A 17319-nucleotide genomic window follows, 5' to 3' on the forward strand; every position below is an offset into this window, starting at 1 on the left:
GGGGCGGGGCCGGGGACGGGGGCGGGGGCGGGCCGGGGCCGGGGCGGGGGCGGGGCCGGGGGCGGGGGCGGGGGCGGGGTGGCGGGCGGCTGGAGAATATCCAGATTTGTGTCGCAAAGGGCGCAATATCTCGCCGAGTTAAAATCCCAGCAGGTGGGCTGACGGGACCACCTGCAGCCAGGAGAACTTGGGGGAACCTCCAAGTACAATCTGCAGATGTGGTAACAGCTGGTGTCTCATCCCTGAGGGCACAGTCTCTCCTCCCTCCTTCCCCAGTGAAAGTGAAGACGGTTACCTACCTCATAGAATCCTTCTGAGGATGAATGAACTAATTCATGTTTGAAGAAAAAATACTGACACTTACTTTAAAGGTAAGGAAGACTTATTCAAGACTGTTGGGATCCCCTTGGGTCTGTCCCGCTGAGTGCTTATTCTTATTTCCAGGAGGGGAGAGACCACGTGGAAACCTGAAAGACTGGCTGGGTGGGTCCTAAGATCCTATCAAGATACAGACTCTAGATACAAAGAGCGGAGTTTTCCAGGTGGGTGTGGAGTCTGACACGACTGAGCGACTTCACTTTCACTTTTCACTTTTATGCATTGGAGAAGGAAATGGCAACCCACTGCAGTGTTCTTGCCTGGAGAATCGCAGGGACGGGGGAGCCTGGCGGGCTGCCGTCTATGGGGTTGCAGAGAGTCGGACACGACTGAGGCGCCTTAGCAGCAGCAGCAGTGGGGTCTTCTGCAAGGTCGCGGAGTCCGCTGGCCTATTTGAATGTCCCTTTTGGAGACACAGCTGTCCAGCCCCCTGAGCAGAATAGCACATCTGCCAGAGTAACAGAGAGCTGGTAAGCTTCAGAGACCGGACAGATAGCTACACTGGGCACGATTGTTGGGATTCAGAGCCCAGAGGACTAGCTGGACCAGAGAAAAGAGTTTGAGTCCTAACTTTGTCCACTTACTGGTTCTACTTGAGCAAGTCACTTTGCCTCTCTGTGCTTCAGTTTTCTGATCCGTAAAATGAGAGAAATAATAGTATCTTCCTTGAAGGATGGTTATTTTGAATTTGTTAATAAGGATTTGTTAATATGTAAAAATGTTTAGAACATTGCCTGGCAGACAGCCCTTGATCAGGACTTGCTACTGTTTTGATATTCATTATTAGTTAATTATCATAAATTATTGTTACTGGCATAGTACCTAGAAAAGAGGAATTCCTCAGTAACTAGTGGATATTATAACATTATTGTTTCCTTCTAAGAGATGTCTCCTATAAACCCTGGATCCTGCTGCTGCTGCTAAGTCACTTCAGTCGTGTCCGACTCTGTGCAACCCCGTAGATGGCAGCCCACTAGGCTCCCTCGTCACTGGGATTCTCCAGGCAAGAACACTGGAGTGGGTTGCCATTTCCTTCTCCAATGCAAGAAAGTGAAAAGTGAAAGTGAAGTCACTCAGTTGTAGAGGTGTTTAATCCAAGGATGTAGGTATGTAATAAAACTGATCACCTTGTAAGGAGAAAATACAAAACAAACAATACCTGGAATTAGAGCTGACGTTTATTAAGTACAATTTTGTGGCAGACAATGTGAAAAGTGCTCATAATAAATATTCATAACAACCACTGTGGTGTGGGTGCCATTCTTATCCTGATTTACCATAAGATCACTGAGGTTAAGAGGAGTTAAGGGGCTTGCCCAAAGGCATATCCTTAGTTGGTATGAAACTGGGCTGGAGACCAAAGAGGTCTGGTTTCAGGACTGTGACATGTAGCCACTCAGCTCCACTGTATTTTCACAGGAAAATACAGCCTGGGCTGAGATGCAAAGATGGAGTGAGGCAAGGAGGGGAAGACAGACTGGAGCCAGATGAAATACAAGAATCTGTGGAATGTCCCTGCAGTGACATTGCCTTCATCTGACCAGCAGGGGCCAGAGGCACTCTGGGGCAAGGTGGAGGTGGGGCAGACCCAGCAGGGGTGGGGAGGGAGCCCAAAGGGACAAAAGAAAGTGAAACTGTCCTCAAAGGAGCTAGAGTTCCTGCCAGGACCCACTCTGACTATGGAAGGACAAGTGGACCTTCACAAAGTACAGGCTTTGGGGCCATATTTTTTAGGGAGTACACTTCTGGAAGTCAAGTTTAAATTTTTCATGTCCCTCACCAATTCTGTCTCAGCTGAGTTTTATCCTCAGTACCTTCAGGATGAAAAGTAAATGACATGGCGCAACAAGGCGAATGTACTTGACATTGTGTGTGTGTGTTGGTTGCTCAGTCATGTCTGACTCATTGCGACCTCTGATTGTAGCCTCTATGGGATTCTCTAGGCAGGAATACTGGAGTGGGTTGCCATTCCCTTCTCCAGAGGATCTTCCTGACTCAGGGATCAAACTTGGGTCTCCTGCATTGCTGGCATTCTTTACTGTGTGAGTCATCAGGGGAGCCTGTGCTTAACATTACTGGAATTGTACACTTAAAAATGGTTAGGATGGTAAACTTTATTTCTTTTTACCACAATTGAAAACAAAACAAAACCCGAAAAACTGTCATGCAGAATAGATGCATTAATTTATTCATTAAGGGAATAGTTATTGAAGGCCTACTTGGGTGACTATCTTAGAATGGAATGGCTGACCACATGACGTGTGTATACTTAAGCTGTTAAGAAATTGTCAAACTGTTGTCAAAGATGGTAGTAACCATCCAGTTTTTTTTCCTTCGTAGCACTTATCAGTTCTTGAAGGTATTGACCTCTCCATTTACTTGTTGACGTGTTATTGTCTGTCCCCCTTCACCCTCCCCAATCTAGACTGCAAGCCCTGGGAGGGTCTTGCCATCTCCACACTTGCCTGGCACATAGTGTTCAGGGAATACACCAGCTAAACCAGTGTGTTGGCACGACTTCCATCATGGGCACGGGGGAAAACCTGCCACCCACTTGTCCTCGGAATAATCCAGATTCTGTCAGGAGGCCACTCAGTGCTGCTGGTTATACAGATGCCCAATGAAGCAGTCACAGCCATTTCTTCCCCATGCTCACTTGTGTTCTTTACTGATATTATTTGGATCCCTGCCCTGCCTCCTAGCAGTGATCTTAAACCTCAGGGTGATGCATGCTTGACATAACTTCTGGCATTTTGTAGGTGCTCAATAAGCAAATCACTGCTGTACTGCTATGAAAAAACCATAACATATTCTGGCATCTCTCAGCAGCTCCTGGCCCCTGATACATGTCTGTTGAATTAAAGCAGCAGGGAAAGGCCCCTTGGACTGGGAGATGCTTATACCTCTTTCCCACTAGCAAAGCCTTGGAGATGGACCTCAGTGTTTCAGCATGCTGTTGCCTCCCCAGCATTTACTGTACCCCTGCTTCACCCATCCCCACCCAGTGCTGCCAGTCTATATCTGTGTGACCTTGGGTTTGTTGCTTAATCTCTGAATTTCTTTCTGAATCTCAAAAATGGAGAGAGCGATAAACAGGCCCCAGGCTGTGGGAGGCACTGAATAAGGCTTTGAAATTATTTTTAACTGTCCTCTGGGCCACAGTGTACCGGACACTCAACAGTTCTGCTGTGATCTGGCCACTTCCTTCTGCAAGTGGGTGACATCAACAGAAAGAAACAAAACAGAGAAAGTAACCAAAATATTGTCCGAAAGTCACAGGCACCTGTGAGAGAGCAGGCCCTACCCAGGAAGCTCATCAGGGAAGGGCCTGAAAGGCAGAGCTGTGGCCCCTGGGTGCTACCAGGATTCATGCTGGATCCGGATTCGATCTGGAGACCTCTGCCCCAGTGCTTCTTCTCAGCTTGTGAGAAGCTGAGAAACACACCAGCTCTGTGTTTCTTGGCCTAAGGGTAGGGGAAGGCCGAGGTGTTTCGTTGGTCATGAGGCAGGAGATAGATGGGCCCCCTGTTGAGGGGGTAGGGTAGGGTTAGGGTTAGGAACAGTTTCTCCCCTGTGGACGGAAACTTCATAACAGTTGGTGCATGTGTGCTAAGTTGCTTCAGTTGTGTCTGACTTTCTGCAACCCTATGAACTGTAGCCCACCAGGCTCCTCTGTTCATAGGACTCTCCAGGCAAGAATACTGGAGTGGGTTGCCATGCCCTTCCCCAGGAGATCTTCCTGATCCAGGGATCAAACCCACGTCTCCTGTGGCTCCTGACTTTCAGATGGATTCTTTACTTCTGAGCCACAGGGGACGCAGTTATAATAGCAGAAACTCCCTACAAGGAAGATAATGGAAGAAGCTGGGCCCTGCCAGATAAGAGATAAAAGACCACATTGTCCTCATGCTCGAAGTTAAGGAGACCTCCCCAACTACACATGCGCAGAAAGGCTCCTTGGAGGTCAAAAAAGGAGAGGGCATCCCCTCATAGTAAGTGATGTCTACCTACCTACTGTCATCTGCACTAAAACCCATCTTGGCTAAGAGATGGGCACGCACATGTGGGAGGACCCTGAACTAAACCAGTGCAGCCTCAGAATCAGGCAAAGGAAGCCTGGAAGAAATGCCCCATAAAAGTGATTCAAACTACCGCAGGGACACTCTCCCTCTGAGCCCGCCCTTGTGTACATCCACACTTACTGTACTCCGTTTTTCCTCCTAATAAATACTTTGTTTCAGTATTTTCTGTCTTTGTGGGAATTCTTTTCTGCAAAGCTGAGGGGCCAGGGCCTTGTCATTGACCACTGGTCTTGTTGTTGTTCAGTCCCACTCTTTGCCACCCCTGGACTGCAGCATGCCTATCCTTCACCATCTCCTAGAGTTTGCTCAGATTATGTCCATTGAATTGATGATGCCATCCAACCATCTTATCCTGTTTGCCCCTTCTCCTCCTGCCCTCAATCTTTCCCAGCATCAAGGTTCTTTTTTAGTGGTTAGGATTTGGTGCTCTCACTGCTGAGACCATACCTCAATCTCTGGCCGGGAACCAAAGTCCTGCTTCAAGCTGCTGCAGGCTGGGGCCACTCAGGATCAGTCAGGGTGGTTCTTTGTATATGAGGACATGACCTCTTTCTTTCTGAGCAAAGACAGTGGGAGACGGGCAGGAGAAGTGATGAAACTTGAGTAGAATCCTGTAGGGTTGGAGTCAGTATGGCTTTCTTGAGCTCCTAGATCCTTTGGCCTGGTTTCTGGTTGATACTAAGTTTCTGAAAGTATCAAAAGTCATTGTGACTTGTCAATAAGATCATCTGTGTTCCTGGCATCACTCACTCAGAGCCAGGCAAGGGATGGTTCCTGGGGAAGCACGTGCCCCAGGGGTTGGGGGGGCATGATAGGGTGGGTAACTCTGCTCTTCTCTTCCTGGGTTTTCTGAAGGAGCCTGGACATTGCCAGGAGGTGTGAGAGCCTCCTCTCCAGGGAGGCATCTGTTTGTATCACTAGTCATAAGAAAGGGAGACTGATTCTTTTTTTTCTTTAATTATTAAATTAGTTCGTATATACATAGATGAACATTTATCATTAATAGAGACAATTTATCAATTTTATTCCTATATATATATAAAGGTAGGTGCAAATGCGAGGAGTTTTATTATAATAATGCCCTTCATTTTGGGAGACTGATTCTGAAACAATTATCCCAATGGCACAGAATTGAGACTTACAGCAGCATCCATCACTAACTTTTATAGGCCCCAGTCAGTCTCCTTAAATACTCCTTCTTGAGCCCTAAAATGCAGCCAATAATTTCTAATGTTCCAGTTGCTTCGCCAGCTCCTCGGGGCCCTGTGAAAATCACTGCTGGGTGGGCCCCATCCTGGGACAGCCTCACTGAACTCTGCAATATTTCCCCATGCCTCCAGACACCCGCGTGCTCAAGTCAGCTATCAGAGAACTCATCACAACGCACTATGGACCCCATGGTGAGGGTGGAGATGGCAGAAAGGAAACTGCCTGTGCTCTGCTGTGTCCCGGTGGTCGTGTGAGATGCCAGCCAGAAAGAAAGCAATGTAACCGGCCGTTGCCCAAGACAAGTCCAGCCCCTCAGCTGCACTCTGACTCTCAATCTTATGGCATTTTCTTCATTCCCCTCATCTATTCTCCAGCAATCCTCTTTATTTTTATTGATGTATAGTTGATTTACAACATTGTATTAATTTCTGCTGAACAGCAAAGTGATTCAATTGTATGTATATAATATATGTGGACTTCCCCATTGGCTCAGTTGTAAAGAATCCGCCCACCAATGCAGGAGACATGGGTTTGATCCCTGAGTCAGGAAGATCCCTTGGAGAAGGAAATGGCAACCCACTCCAATATTCTTGCCTAGAGAATCCTATGGACAGAAGAGCATGGTTGCCTACATGGGCCATGTGGTTGCAAAAGAGACAGACATGATTTAGCAACTAAACACCAACAATATGTACTATACATTCTTTATCATACTCTTTTCCATTATGGTTTATTACCAGATATTGAAAAAAGTTCCCTGTGCTATACAGTAGGACCTTGATGTTTATCCATTGTATGTGTGTGTGTGTGTGTGTGTGTGTGTGTGTGTGTGTAGTGATTTGTATCTGCTAATCCCAGAGACTGAAGGCAAAAGGAGAAAGAGGCAGCAGAGGATGAGATGGTTAGATAGCATCACTGACTCAATGGACATGAATCTGAGCAAACTCCGGGAGACGGTGAAGGACAGGGAAGCTGGGCATGCTACAGTCCATGGGGTTGCAAAGAGTTGGACACAACTTAGCAACTGAACAACAACTGTGAGGTCACATGTGCTCACACACACACACATGCATGCATACACCTGGTGACATAAAGAGGATTGCTGGATTGGGAGTTTGAGATTATTATTGTTGTTGTCCATCTCTTTTGTGACCTCATGGACTGTAGCCCACCAGGCTCTTCTGTCCATGGAATTCTCCAGGTAAGAATACTGGAGTGGGTTGCCATTTCCTTCTCCAAGGGATCTTTCTGACCCAGGGATCGAACCTATGTCTCCTGCACTGGCAGGCAGATTGATCTCACAGGCCCCTCACTAAACATGCTGACTGCCTCTCGCCTCCACTGCCTGTCCCAGTTCTGTCCTGAGTTCAGGCTGCTGCCTCCTTTTCTCTGTGTGGCCTCCCATCTCTCCACGTGGATGGGGTTGGAGTCCAAGGAGGCACGTGAGAGCTCTGGCTGCTCCTCAGTGATCGCTCAGAAACACAAACAAGGTCGGTTATGCTGCTGAGCCCTGTGGCTCCCTGGATGCCTATCTGAGGCGGGGTTTATCTTGGTATTTGCTTTCACCCATTGCTGCCTGCTCACCGGCTCTCAGTCTCTGCTGCAGGCTCCACGAGGTCTCAGCTCACATGCTGGGGGTCACTAAGGAGTTGGCGGAGAGATAAGAGAAGAATGAGGAAGCAGTGGTGGGACAGGGCAGGGTGCCTCCTCGGACTTCACCAGTTGGAAAGCCCCTGGGAGGAATCTCAACCCCTTTTCTCTCTGAGGAGCCCTCCAGGAGGCTGCCTGAAGGTGAGTGGGTGACCTTTGGCTCAGGCAGCCCAGGGCTGGGACCTGCGGCCAGAGCTCTTGTCCCACCTCCCACCCCTGCTGGCCTGGACAGCAGCCTTGATAGCCCCGGGTGAGCTCACAGTCCTGTGATCTGCCAAGTGGATAGGCCCAAGGGTGAGGATCGGTGACTAACTCCTAGTAGGTGCTCAGTGAACTTGTGGCCTTTGAGAGGAACATGAGGCTGGTGGACATAATCAGGTTTTATTTTAATTTTTGGTCGCACTGCACAGCATGTGGGATCTTAGTTCCCTGACCAGGGACCAAACTCACACCCTCTGCATTGGAAGCGTAGAATCTTTCTTTCTTTTTTTCCTTTGATTGGAGGATAACTGCTTTACAATGTTGTGTTGGTTTCTGCTGTACAATTCGAATCAGATATATATATATATATATATATATATATATCTCCTCCACTCCAGTACTCTTGCCTGGAGAATCCCATGGACGGAGGAGTCTGGTGGGCTGCAGTCCATGGGGTCACTAAGAGTTCGGCACTACTGAGCAATTTCACTTTCACTTTTCACTTTCATGCATTGGAGAAGGAAATGGTAACCCACTCCAGTATTCTTGCCTGGAGAATCCCAGGGACAGGGGAGCCTAGTGGGCTGCCGTCTATGGGGTCACACAGAGTTGGACATGACTGAAGCGACTTAGCAGCAGCAGCATATCTATCTCCTCCCTCCTGAGCCTGCCTCCCACCCACCCCATCCCACCCTTCTTGGTGGTCACGTAGCACCAGATTGGGCTCCCTGTGCCGTATAGCAGGGGAGTGTGGAGTCTTAATGACTAGAATGCCAGGGAATTATTACCCGCAGTTAGGTTTTAGACTCAGAGACACTTGGGTAGTTGTCCCTAGCTCTGCCACTAAGTAACTACATTACTTTGGACAAGTGGCCTTTGTTTCTTAGTGCCTTAGTTCTCCTGGTCTGCAAAATGGGCTCTGACAACTTCCAGCTACACCAGAGGGTGTGTGCCTCGTGCACTGGAGTCAGCTCAGTAAACAGAGGTCAGGGTAGTGTTCAGATGAATGCGTTTCTCCACTAACCCTGGATTTCACTATGTGCAAGGAGCTGACTCAAGGTCAAGGGTGGGAACACAGTGGGACATTTTGGGACCACAATGTGCACAGTTGACTACCCAGCCCTACTGCACTGACCAATCACCATTGTGGAAGGAGCCCAGTTGTCCTGAGGCTGGCCTCCCAGCACAAACAGGTGGGTTTCAGGATAAAGCATTGGGGGTGGGGGTGCAATGAAAGGAAGGGGCGCCCCTGTTAGCCACTTGCCTACACGGGTCCACTCACAGCACCCTTGCATCCTATCCACCCCAAGTGGAATTTCAGGTCCAGACACTCCTCTGGGCACACCAAAGCACCCATGCCCACATACATAACAGATGGTAACCGCAGCTGCTGCCACCTGATGCTAAAGCTGGCAAACGGAGCAAGGAGGCCTAGAGCTTCATGATACATCACAGACAATGCTATCACACACCCAAGTGTTGTGATCTGGATCTGGAGTTCGGAAGCCCAACTCCAGGAGCTCCCCCTGCCCCCGCCCCCGTGATTATATTTTTGTGTCAACTTGGCCAGGCTGTTGTACCCAAAGATTTAATTACACACTGCTCCAGGTGCTGCTGTGAAGGCATTTTGCAGATGTGGTCAACATCAACAAGCAGCTGACTTCATGTAAAGGAGATGACCTGCAGGAATGTGGGTGGGCCTCACCCGATCAGGTGAAGGCCTTGAGAGCAAAAACTGAGGTCTTGGTGAATAAGAAACATGGCCTCAAGCCTGCAACATTGAGCCCTGCCTGAGTTTCCCACCTGCTGGCTGGCCCTCCAAATTTCAGACTTGATGGCTCCGACAGTAGCGTAAGCCAATTCCTTAAAATAAATCTCTTTATATAAATACATATATAAAGAAAAAGTAAACACATAGACACTTAAAGATACATAAATACAAATGCTCAGTTGGTTCTGTTTCTCTGGAGAACCCCGAGACACTGCCAATCCAGCCACCTGATCCCCTGAGGGCCTCATGCACGTTGCTAGCACAGACCATCGAAGTCCCCATGGCCTCAGGTTCAACTGGTCTTGACCCTTCACTTCAGACTGCTCAGACCCTCCTTAGCAGAAATGGGTTTGAGTTGACATTCCACAACAAAGGGAGATTTTAGAAGCCCAGCATGCCTTTCTATAACCATTGATCCCGGGGTCAGCAGTAACAACTAGAGCCTGGCAAACTACAGACCAAGGGCAGATCCAGCTTGCTGCCCTTTGGTGTCAATAAAGTTTTATTGGAACACAACCATGTTCATGCATTTGTGCTCATCTATTTCTGTGTTGTCTCTGGAGCCTTTTGCACTACAATGGCTGAGTTGAGCAGTTGTTTATATGAAAGGGGACCTCCTGGGCTTGATTCCTGGGATCCACCCTCAGTGGGCGGTTTGCCAGCTACCTGGGACCTTAGCAGGGAAGAATGTGCGTTATCAGGAAGGTTTGGTGCAGTAGTTCTCAGGACTGGGGGTGGGGTGAAGGGGTACTTATCAACATGCAAATTCCCAAGCCCACCCCTAGAGATTGAGTCAGGGGCCTGGGTAGCCTCAGAACCGTGGGTCTGCCCCTCAGAGGATCCTGACACTGGCACCCCAGGCCTGTGTTACAGAAACCCTGGATTAGGGGGGTTTCCCTGTCCAGGCTGCTGGAGCCAGTCCCTCAGTGGTGCCTGGGCAGGGAAATCTCCACAAGGACCCTTGGCCTTTAGGGGCTTCCCACATCTGTGGTTACTCTGGCTCCCAGGAGGGTCTGGACCCTCCCTCGGCATTAGGACACAGAGCCACTGAGAGCCATAACATAGCCTTGCTCTGATCAACTAGGCTCAGAGGTGGTCTGGTCTGCACAGCTGGGTGGTGCTGGCTGGAGCTGCCACTGAGATAACAGATGTCCTTCCTGGTGCTAAGACAGTCCACCCCCAGCCAGTTCACGCCCTTTCCCAAGACGGCATCTGAGCCTGCCCAGGCCTGGCCTTAGGTGGCGTTGCTTTGTTTTCCTCATTCTGCCCAAGCGGGCACCTGCTTTTCTCAGCACTCTCTGCCTGCAATGTGCTTGCCAGCCTTGTATATGGCCAGCCTTGTAATCTCTTTGGGAGCTTAGCTGCCCCCACCCTAAAGTGAGAGAAGATAAAAATATGAAATTCCCCCACAATGGTCTGGTTAAAGGACCAGGATGCAGGCCAGGTGAGGGTGGAGACCCTACCTGCCTGTGTACTGCTTTGTTGTCCAGTTGCTAAGTCATGTCAGACTCTTTGTGACCCCATGGACTGCAGCACTCCAGGCCTCCCTGTCCCTCACTATCTCCCGGAGTTCTCCCAAGTTCATGTCCATTGAATAGGTGCTGCTATCCAACCATCTCATCCTCTGCCACTCTCTTCTGCTTAGCTCAGAGCAAATGCTTAATCCAAGGTGCAGAGTGAATGAATAAGTAGCTGGAGAAATACCAGGCTGAGTTCCCCCGAAACACCCTGACAGTGCTCCCTGTCTGCAAGACAGACCATCTGAAGGGGCAGAGAGAGACAACAGGAAAGCTTATTAACCACCATCTCTTTATTTACAGCTCAAGAGAGCACATGCAACACGCCATCATGGGACTCAAGGACGTAGCACCTCCCCACTTCCCTGTTGCCCCCATACTTTATAAATAGGAACCACAGTCCCCCAGGGAAGTGCCCAAGAGCCAGAAAACCCAAAGACTGAGGCCCCAGGCCCAGATGCTCCACTTCATTTCCTCTAAAAATAAAGGCCAGTTCCAGCCCAGCAGGCAGGGCCTTGGAGCCTGCAAGTTGGTCACTGCTGGTTGTTAACCAGGCAAAGTGGATCTCAGATTGGTCAACCTCACACTCATATGCAAACGCCCCTGAATCATCCAAATGTCCCTGGCCAGACGGCCATTCTGTCTCCCTCTCTGCATCTACTGTGTCTCTGAACTTTTACTGTGCACTAGGACAGCCTGGAGAACTTGTGAAAACCCACCCCTAGACATACTGATTCAGTAGGTCCCAGTGGGGATCCCACATTTCTGCCGAGTTCCCAGGTCTTTCCCCCACAAGACTGTGGAACGGACATTGACAATGGGAATTGTGATAGGGAAGACCTTTTGTATCCTATTACAAATTAATCACTACAGAGACATTGCCTATAAACTTAAATTACACATAATGGCCCATTACTGGGAACCCTGCTTCCCAGATAATGAGCATTAAGCTAAAATATCTTTGTTTAGCACAAAAGGAACATCCTGATCAGGTCCACCTGTGAATGACTGACTGCAGGGAAGAAGAGACGAAGGCTGATGGAAACCAAAAAGTGTTTGAGTTTCCCCTTTAAATATAAAAGGAGCCTGAATTCTAACTCAGGCAAGATGGGGTTGGCTGGGTTTCCGAATAAAGTCGCTATTCCTTGTACCAACAATAACAAAAAAAGGACGGAGGGACCAGAAAGTCTTTTGCATCCAGAAGAGGCTGCTTATCCTCCACCAGACCACCATCCTGATTTAGGATTCAGTAAATATACTCCCTGTGATGGAAGCCCCTGGTTCTTCAGATTGGCAAGTCCTACCATGCCCTCCCCAGCACATGCCCTCCCATCTCCCACAGGAGTGATGATCATCATGAAGGTCATGGTGTCCCTGTCAACCGCATGCAACCCCCAATGAGGGGCCCAAATAGTTGGCCTCTCCTGCTGTCTCTCCCAGCACCCATTTTTCCTTGCTGCTGTTCTGTTGTTTTATAAACATGTTCCTTGCAGGTTGCATAGATGTCTCTCCAGCTGCAAAGCGGATCCCTTCCAGGAAGCTGATGCCTGTCATCTCGACATTAGATCATATTGGATGTGTTGAATATGGCTTGAAGTAAGGCAGACCCTGATGCTGGGAAAGATTGAAGGCAGGAGGAGAAGGGGACGAGATGGTTGGATGGCATCACCAACTCAATGGACATGAATCTGAGCAAACTCCAGGAGATGGTGAAAGACAGGGAAGCCTGGCGTGCTTCAGTCCATAGGGTGCCAAAGAGTCAGACACAATTGAGTGACTTAACAACAAAGGCTCCACCTGTAGCTTCTAGGTGGTGGAAGGGGTCTTGGCTTCGGGACACGACATATGGCTCGGTGACTCCTCAAGAAGCAGGTGAAGCTGTCACATTCCCATGTGGCATGGTTCTCGTGTCCTCTGACCCTTCGCCCATCTCTGGCAGGCTCAGGAGCCACTCTTGGCATCACCAGACAAGTCACGGAAAGGCAGCCCTGTGGGAACAGTGAGTATCTCTGGGGAATGGCTGGAAAGCTCCCTCAGGAGGAATGTAGGGGGCACAGGTGATCGTCCCAGTAGCTATTGGTTTCCACTTGACCTCCTGCTCAGCTCTTCCCAGCCTCAGGGTGAGGAGGGGGGATATACTTAGAAACTCCTGATCCTGTTGTTGCATAGCCACTGACATCCACAGCTCTGCCTTAGTGGACAGAATCTGTACATGCTGCTTCGGGCTGAGTCCAGAACAGTTTTCCAAACCTCTTTGACCACAGAACCACATCCCCTCTTTCCTAAGGGAGCATCTCACAGCCCCATGTTCCAGGGAACATGCTTTGAGGAAGGATCCTGAATGGTGACTTTGAACTGATTTCTGAGTATGTGATGGATCACTGTCAAAAAACAGAACACCTGCTAAAACCATCCTAGAAAATAAATTAGCTAACACTAAGGGCTTATTATGTGCCAGGCACTGTAGCAAGCATGTTGCTAGGATTTTGTATTTACATCTCACTACACCCCTATGAAGGAAGAGTGATTAGCCCCATTTTACAGATAAAGAAATCCAGGCACAGAGACCTTAATGAAGTCTCCGAGGGTCACCAAGGTAGTGAGTGGTGGAGCAGGCCGTTTGTCAGCAGCTGCACTCCAGCATGAGGATGAAGGCAGGAGGCCCAGGCCCAGGCCCAGGTGACATGTTAGAGCCACCCAGATGCCTTGCAAAAGTACAATGCCCAGACACAACCCAGAGCAATTAAACCAGAATCTTTGCAGGTGGGCTCTTGAAAGTTTCCCAGACTGTCCTAATGTGTAGCCAAGGCTGAGACCAGCAGATTAAAGCAGAGATTGGTAAACCATGGCCAGGGGTCCAAGTCCAGCCCACTGCCTGTTTCTGTGTAGTCTGCAAGTTAAGAGGTTTTCACATTTTAAAATGTGTTTTAGAAAATCAAAAGAATGATCATCTGTGACAAGTGATATTATCTGAAATTCTGTGTTCATAAATAGCTTCACTGGAACACAGCCTATAATATTAATATTTATCTGGCCCTTTATGATGTTTGTTGAACCCTGGATTCGAGAATATTGGCTTATGCACCAGCAAAAGAAATTTAAGCCAGACCTAAGGAAGAACTTCTGGCAGAGAGGTTTGTTAAACACAGAGGGGGCTTTGAGACCCCTAACTCTGGAGTTAAGAGAATTCTACCCACTTTGCCTTTGCAAATGCAAAATGGAAGTAGCTAGGGCAAAGAGATAGGCCCTGAATTTCTAGCCGTGGAGCTCCCTTGGTAGGCACTGATAGCTCCATTAAGCCTTCCAGCTTTGTCCTAATTTTTTCTGTTTCCATCACTGATGGCCAGGGACACCCTTACCACTGCCCCCCGCCCCCCCCCCCCCCACCCCGCCAGACAAAAGCAATTCTGGGTTCTATGTCTGCAGCCACCCCCGCTAGGGTTCTATCATGACCTCAAATCGGCCACCCCATATGAGGCACACAGCACAGGCCTTGTCTAGTCTCAAACAGACAAAACTGCAGGCAGATTCAATGTTCAAATAGCCGGCTTTGATCTCTTGTGGTCCTCCCCTCCCTAAGATTCCCATGCCTTTTGAACTTGAATAAGGAGAAAAGAGCCGGTGTATTTGGTTTCTTCTAGATCTGTTTGTCTTCCTCGGTGCCATACCCTTGACTCCAGCTGATTTTCCCAATGGAGTAAACAGCCCCGGCATCCTATGGGCGTGGTCCCTCTGGCTGGGGTCCAGGCCAGCAAGGCATCTGGAGAGGGAAGGTTTGCAACCTTGTTTGCCTTGAACCTGAGGGTTGGTCAGGAGTGAGATGCCAGGTGGAAGGATTTAAATGACTCTCCTGAGTTGGCCGCTAGAGTCACATCAGCTCAGGAAGGTGTTCGGATGGACTCATGGGTCTGGCCTGTGGTGGATGCAGTTAGAAGAGATACCCCCAAACTCCTCAGTACACTCTGTTGAAGAAGTGTAGACCTGGGAGGGTCTCTGGGGGACCTAGAACCACTAAAGACGTATACAAAGTGGGTGCCAACTGGCAATGTGTGGTTTTGAGCCCCTGCTTACATTAGATTCTCAAAGGTCATGAACTCCAAAAGCTAAAGAACCCCTGGGGTGGCAGCTTTCAGGCCCCTCCAAAGTGCACATCCCAGGACGGGGTGAGCAGGGCCAGAGACATAAGGAACAGCTTTACTGTTTCCTTTAAACACTTCCTGTCTCAGAACACCAGTTCTCCAATCTGCCCAAATCCTGCCTTGTAAGAAAGCAGGTGCTTAATGCACGTTTTCTTTTTTCTTTTAAACGATACACCTTTGTCCAGGGAAGGAAGAGAATTGTCTGTTATTCTGACCTTCACCACAGCAAAAGGAACCACCAGGGAACACACATCTCTCACCGAAAGCCGTGGAGAACTTGGAATGAGTGCTTGGTTGTGGAAGAGCAAGGATGTGAGCCTTGGAGCAGGGCAGACCCAGGTTCAGACGCCGGCTCCACTCCTGACTCCCTGGGACCTGGTGCTTTCAGTGGGGTCCCCGGTCGCCAGGAGCATCAGCAAGCCCCGAACCTTGTTAGAAATGCAGAATCGACTGAATTGGAATCTGCATTTTAAACCAGATCCCTGGGGATTCTTACACAAGGTGAAGGTTTGAGGAGCATTGACCTGGGACCCTGGACAAGATCATTTAAGCCTGCCTCAGTTTCCTCACTTGTAAAATGGTGATTATGCCTACTTTAAAAGGTCATATGATAAACGAGATAACGTATGGCCCGCGTTTAGCACAGTGCCTGGTACATAGAAGGTGCTTCAGTATTCATCTCCCGCCTTTTGGTTCCACAGTCCACGCAAAGAGTCGGACACGACTGAGCGACTTCACCACCATCTCTTCAGAAGTTTCCATTCTTTTCCAGCTCAAAAACCTCTTCCTTTTGAAACTTGAAACCGTTGCAGTGCTGCTGGTGGACGATAGAGGGCACTCTCGACATTGCCATCGCGGAGAACACGGACACCGGGATGCGCAGGCGGTGTCGGTGTCCCGTCCGCCCAGGGGTGGGTGCAGGTGTGCTGCTGCTCGGCTCCTGGGCAGGGGCAGTTTGTCCAGGGCTCGGGACGGAGCGTCCTGGATCTGAGCCTGCAGCCTCAGTCAGCTGGTCCCGCATTTGATCTGCCACCGCTAGTTATAAAAAAAACTGCCCGGCTTCTCCAAATCTCCGGAGCCCAGTCCCCAGGCCGGTGCAGAGGCGCCTCGCGCGGGCCGCTAGACGTTGATGAAAGACCCCTGGTCGCCGTTGGCCGTTTCGGGCTCCACGCAGCGCCCCTTTCTCCGGGTGACCCTGCGGTTCCGGTGGAATTTGGCGTAGCAGCGCAGCCCTGAGTGAAGAGAGGCAAGGTGGGTCAGACGTGAGACCAGCCAGTCCCCCCTCCCTCTTTCCCCCACCCCCGCCCGGCCTCGCACCGTTTCACCAACACTGCCTTCCTTTTTTCTGCCCTACAACCAATCCATCCCCCGCACAGCAGCCTGAATGGGTTTAAAAAAGAGAATCACAGACGGAGAAGAGTGAACAGATGGAGCACAGGAGATATTTAGGCCCACGAAACTATTTTGTACGATACTATCTATAATGGTGGGTACATGTCTAGTCTTTGTCAAAACCCAAGGAATGTGCAACACAAAGAGTGTACACTAATGTAAATTATGGACTTAAGAATGTACCACTATTGGTCCACCAGTCTTAGAACGTGTACCACACTAATGTAAGATAACAAGGGAAAATTGGGGGAGGCGTCTGAGACTGCTGTATTTTCTGTCTAATCTTCCTGTAAACCTAAAACGACTCTAAAAATAGTCTATTAAAATTATTTTTAAAAGGGATGCAGGACTTCCCTACCGTGCAATGGTAAAGATTCTATGTTTCCAATGCAGGGAGCTTGAGTTTGATCCCTGGTCAGGGAACTAAGACCCCACATGCCATGCAGCACAGCAAATAATACTAATAAATAAAAGAGATTTAGATTCTGTCCTTCCCTATAAAACCTCCCGTGGCTCTTCACTGCACTCCAAAAGAGATCTAAACTGCTTCCCCTGGCTTGCAAGACTCTCTGGGGCCTGCCCTAACCCCCTGTCTGCTCTTTTTACCTCCCACTCCTCCTCACTTTAACTCCAGCCACGCCTAGTCTTCGCACTTTTCCTCATACGCCCCACCATTTCCAGCCTCAGCGCCTTTGCTGTTCTCACAGCCAGAAATCCCTTCCTGAAGCTCTTGGCATAGCTGCTCCTTCACAGTCCCTTCTCAGAGGACCTCCCTGACTACCTTAATCAGAGCAGGCATGGCCCTCTTGTCCCACCAGTGGGAGGAGTTCCTGCTTGGGCTAAATTATGGCCCATGATAGACATCCCCTGGCATACATGGGCAGGCACGGTTTTCATTTCAGGCCACATCCTCCCGGGACTTCCCTGGTGGTCCAGTGGTTAAGAATTCACCTTGCAGTTCAAGGGATGTGGGTTTGATC

General features: G+C 49.3%; 1 protein-coding gene and 1 long non-coding RNA gene across 3 annotated transcripts in view; one reads left to right on the forward strand and one right to left on the reverse strand.

Annotated features, from left to right (window-relative positions):
* The first annotated feature begins 108 nt into the window (after positions 1-108).
* Positions 109-16681, forward strand: LOC121820781 (uncharacterized). 2 transcript variants are annotated; one of them, XR_009595829.1, is made up of 4 exons: positions 109-848; positions 1262-7460; positions 12302-12807; positions 15133-16681. It is a non-coding gene; the product is annotated as an uncharacterized LOC121820781 (long non-coding RNA). The 2 variants fall into 2 exon arrangements; XR_006061471.2 differs by having other exon boundaries at positions 109-7460.
* DRAXIN (dorsal inhibitory axon guidance protein) overlaps positions 11082-17319 on the reverse strand; it is a 31971-nt gene continuing 25733 nt past the window's right edge. The window contains exon 7 of the mRNA XM_015099216.4: positions 11082-16179. Within this exon, the coding sequence (XP_014954702.3) occupies positions 16067-16179 (113 nt within the window). The 3' untranslated portion in view covers positions 11082-16066. The remainder of the gene's footprint in view (positions 16180-17319) is intronic.

The sequence above is a fragment of the Ovis aries genome, chromosome 12 (genome assembly GCF_016772045.2).
Source record: "Ovis aries strain OAR_USU_Benz2616 breed Rambouillet chromosome 12, ARS-UI_Ramb_v3.0, whole genome shotgun sequence".
Taxonomy (NCBI): domain Eukaryota; kingdom Metazoa; phylum Chordata; class Mammalia; order Artiodactyla; family Bovidae; genus Ovis; species Ovis aries.